Genomic DNA, 4,053 nt, shown 5'->3' with positions numbered 1-4,053 from the left:
TATCACCTGTCCTGAATTAATACATTCATATTTATTTGCATTCAACCAACCTTTTAACCTTTCATTTAATAAAATCGTGTCACTTAACGGTTGTCAATGTTATGTCGCTACCACTCAGTCATCTGTTTTCGCGACATGTGAGCACATTTTACGATCAGACAATATATCTCAATAACGGTTCTCAACTTCTGACACTATTTTCGGTCTCTGTAGATATATTGTATTGGCTAAATCAGGAAGCGGACAATACGATGGTACAATCAATATTCACTACATGATTTAAAACACTGTCAGTTTTGTGTTACTTCAAGGTACAATTATTTTAAAACAAGTTCGACGGAATATAGTTCTATGTCACCTAATATAATCATCGTCTCCATCTTTCTTAGATACTACATCTACATTTGATACGGTAGCAATTCAACTCGACAATACTCTGTACAAAGACGATGCCATGAGACTTGGTTTATCAAAACTACTTGGAAGCTGTCAAACGGTGGTGACTGAACCAGATGAAGAAGCTGCAGCAATGACTACTACAATCACAATGCTATTGGAGCTGCAACGATCTCAACAGTTGTCAATGTTGATATCTGAAAAACCAGAGATTCTGTCTGCCCTTGGTATCCAAAGACTTCTCATCTTAGATGACGATCAATCATCTTCTATTCGTGTCAAAGATGGCGATAGTTATAAATACAGTACAAATGGTATGCAATCATTTCTGAATGACAGTTGAATTCACGACTTTTTCTTTTATTTCTTTTTCTACGCGAATACAAACGAGATTATGCCTTGATCGCAAACATAGTTGCATAATTTTCTCTGGTTCATGAATTTGTAGCACTACAATAACATAAAATAACAAACAAATGACGATAACAAACTATAAATAGTCGTATATTATGGGATGTTTATACACCTTATCACTATTTATCTTATCAGATCTACTCAACCTTATGGAGGATAAAGCAGTCGACCTACCTTTGAAACCTCAACATTTAAGTCCTGACGTGCTAATAAGAAGTGCGCCCTCAGTGTTAAGACTACTCTCCCGCGATCAATATCTTTCCGTTTTTAGCTATTTGTGGGGAGAACATAGTGAGACTGAGAAGATGTTGAAGTGTACACAGATGGAACAAGACATACTTCAGAAGGAAATGAAAGCCATGAAGTCAGTTGTAAGCCAACAAGATAAATCAGACGACATAATCGCTGAACACTACTCAAGGATAAAACGTGAAAATGAATCATTACGTCAGCAGATAAGTGAACTTAAACACATAGGTCATCCGGATCTGAGTGAAAGTGACCGGAAAACAACTGATCCAATGATAGAAGGTTATTTTTTAGTATTTTTTGTAATTAATTCCTTATTTACATTATTTATATATAATATTGTCAGTCATAACAAATGTAATCACCGTGACATCGCAATTTCCACCCCAATCTACACTGTCTTCAAAATACAAGAGAGTATATTGTTGTTTGCGGTTTGAATGCCATTGAGAAGGTATGCTTCCTGTTGTCAGAAAAGAAACAGTTTCTCTGTGATAACCCTGCGTAGACGAATACGTGACAATGAGTGTACTTGTTATGAAGCTGTTCGAGTTGCATCGCGTATTTGAAGACGTTTAATATTTTTTTCCTCACACGTATTGGAATGTTAGTGATTTGCATGTACTATGTAATAAGACATTGTCTCACAAAGAGATATAAATAATTATTAAGATGTAAATTACATATCTTGTTTTATGTTTAGATTTCACATTCACGTTGGATATCAAATCAACAAAGAAATCTGAACGAGAAATATTGATGAGTCTACCTTGTCACTTTACATGGAAGTTGGAAGAGGAATGTAATAAATCATATAAGGTAAATGTGTGATATTTATTTATTTATTTATTTATTTATTTATTTATTTATTTATTTATATGTTAGATAGTATGTACCTCTTGTGTACATTCGCTTCTAAAAGAAACAAGGGACAACTGTGTAACTGTATTGGTAAAGCGTCTTTTCAGAACAAAACCATTTCCACGGTACTTAAATTCGAGTCCTTTGGGTTGATGAAGATGTGATTTGTTACATAGATCTCGTTATATTACTTCGCCTTTAGGGAGCCGTCATTACTTAAGGCGTGACGTCACTCGAAAAAATGAAAAGGGAAGGACTATCGGGAAAAAATGTTCCGCATATCATCACGCATTTTACATTTGAAAGTACGTCAATATATTTTTGTAGTCGCCAATAGAGTGCCAGAGTACACATTTTTGGTCCATAAATTATTCAGATAAATGCTAAATAGTATTGAACAGATCAGCGTTTATGTTTGTGGTGTTGCTCTATGATTGTACAATTGTATTTGATTAATAGAATGGTGTTTGCGGATATAAGGAGACAACATACCACCCAGAACTAAGTCCAACACCACATACAGCCATGATGGGTTATCTACAGGTATCAGAACTTAGACCTCCAGAGCAAAGAGATCCAATGGCTGCCTTATCATGGTTTGACAAAGCACTCCGTGATAACCAGAAAGAACTTGAAAGCAGTGATGATAAGGATGGACCACTGGGTGATAAGTTAGTTATTCTAGCTGATAAAGCCTGGATTTATCACACGTTAGGTGAGGTTGATAAGGTTAGGGAAATATTGCACGAAATAGAGCAGCTTGGGAGTGGTAAACTGACCGAGAAACAGAAAGCGTTCGTCTACGGTCACAAGGGTACCGCTTTTACGTATTTTGTAAAGAAAACGTGTAATGAAGGTATAGATAGTTTTAAGAGGGCATTAAGTGTCTTCCCGAACAAACCAGATTGGCTAGTCTTGAAAAGTATTTTGCAATTTTACCGCAGTGGCAGGATGTATGCGACCACAGATGTGGAGTATATTTTATCAATGAAGGAATGCAAAATATCTTTAAAGAGAGTACTGGAAATCAATCCTAATCATAGCTATGCTAGAACTTCTTTGGTGTGATATTAATGGAGTTAAACATTGATGAGGCAAAGCGTGAAATACACGAAGCTCTCCGTATAAATCCTAAATCTCCATGGGTGTTACAGTGTGCTGGTGATGTGTACTATAAAATGAAGGTGTTTGACAAAGCAGTTGAATACTACGACAAAACAATTGAGACAATACCAGATACTCCAGATTACCTCGTTGGAATGGGAGACATACACATAATGAAATATAAACATGACGTGGAGAGTGGTAAACAAAGCTGTAGTGAGGATTTAGTGACAGCTAATGAATATTACAACCGTGCAATACAATGTGCTGATGGAGTGTTCGTAAGAGCTTCTTTACGCATTGCCGCCATACAACAGTATCAAGGAAAATATTTAGAAGCGATAGAAACATATATGTCAGTGATTAAAACAAGTAATGATCCACGTTCAAAGTCATGTGCGTGTTATACTGCTGCTTTCGTGTACGATAACTATCTGAAAGCCACTGCCAATGCCATTAAATTCACCGAGCAAACAGTGAAACTTGGCATTGAGTACCTGTGGGGGAAGGAAGCGGTAAAACGTGTAATCAAAGACTTTTACAAAGTGACTCATACACCAAAGATGTATTTGTCAAGATAGGTGATATGTATAACAAGTTGAATGAGTTTGAAACGGCGTGTCAATACTATCGACAAGCAATACGGAGTTACATTACCGGCGTATCAATACAAGGCCAGATTTAACATTACGATTCTATAAACCATTCGATTTATAACGACATCATGAAAAGAGCTACCTGCTTCTGATAGGTAAATATGAACCACGCTGTGACTATTGCTCTACATTCCCACACTTGCTATTGATGGATATACGAACAACGGCAAGACCATAATAATATTCCATAGTTCTGCAAGGAGTTATATTTGACCCTGCTCTTAAATCATAGTGGTTATTAAATCTAGAACCAGACATCGAGACGTCCACTTCAGTGATATGCCACACATTCTAGTTTACCTGTACATGTGTTGGAACAACCTTCTTTGGATATAAGTGTAGATCATACCCCTTTTTACATCTCTGGGTATTG

At 36.4% G+C, this 4,053-nt stretch overlaps 1 protein-coding gene across 1 annotated transcript; it reads left to right on the top strand.

Annotated features, from left to right (window-relative positions):
* The first annotated feature begins 1,146 nt into the window (after positions 1-1,146).
* On the top strand, positions 1,147-3,710 carry LOC144432832 (uncharacterized). The gene is made up of 3 exons (XM_078121125.1): positions 1,147-1,341; positions 1,763-1,878; positions 2,380-3,710. The coding sequence occupies exons 1-3, from the start codon at positions 1,161-1,163 to the stop codon at positions 2,986-2,988; spliced, it is 906 nt and encodes a 301-aa protein (XP_077977251.1). The 5' UTR covers positions 1,147-1,160; the 3' UTR covers positions 2,989-3,710.
* The last annotated feature ends 343 nt before the right edge of the window (positions 3,711-4,053 follow it).

The sequence above is a fragment of the Glandiceps talaboti genome, chromosome 3, assembly GCF_964340395.1.
Source record: "Glandiceps talaboti chromosome 3, keGlaTala1.1, whole genome shotgun sequence".
NCBI lineage: Eukaryota > Metazoa > Hemichordata > Enteropneusta > Spengelidae > Glandiceps > Glandiceps talaboti.
Note: the sequence above shows the minus strand (reverse complement) of the source record. Positions and strands in the feature narration are given on the sequence as shown.

Excerpts from the sequence above, each read along its gene's own strand:
- LOC144432832 (XM_078121125.1), top strand. The coding sequence starts at position 1,161 with ATGAAAGCCATGAAGTCAGTTGTAAGCCAACAAGATAAATCAGACGAC. Across the intron at positions 1,342-1,762 it reads AACTGATCCAATGATAGAAG|ATTTCACATTCACGTTGGAT; the intron begins GTTATTTTTTAG and ends TTTTATGTTTAG. Across the intron at positions 1,879-2,379 it reads AATGTAATAAATCATATAAG|AATGGTGTTTGCGGATATAA; the intron begins GTAAATGTGTGA and ends TTTGATTAATAG.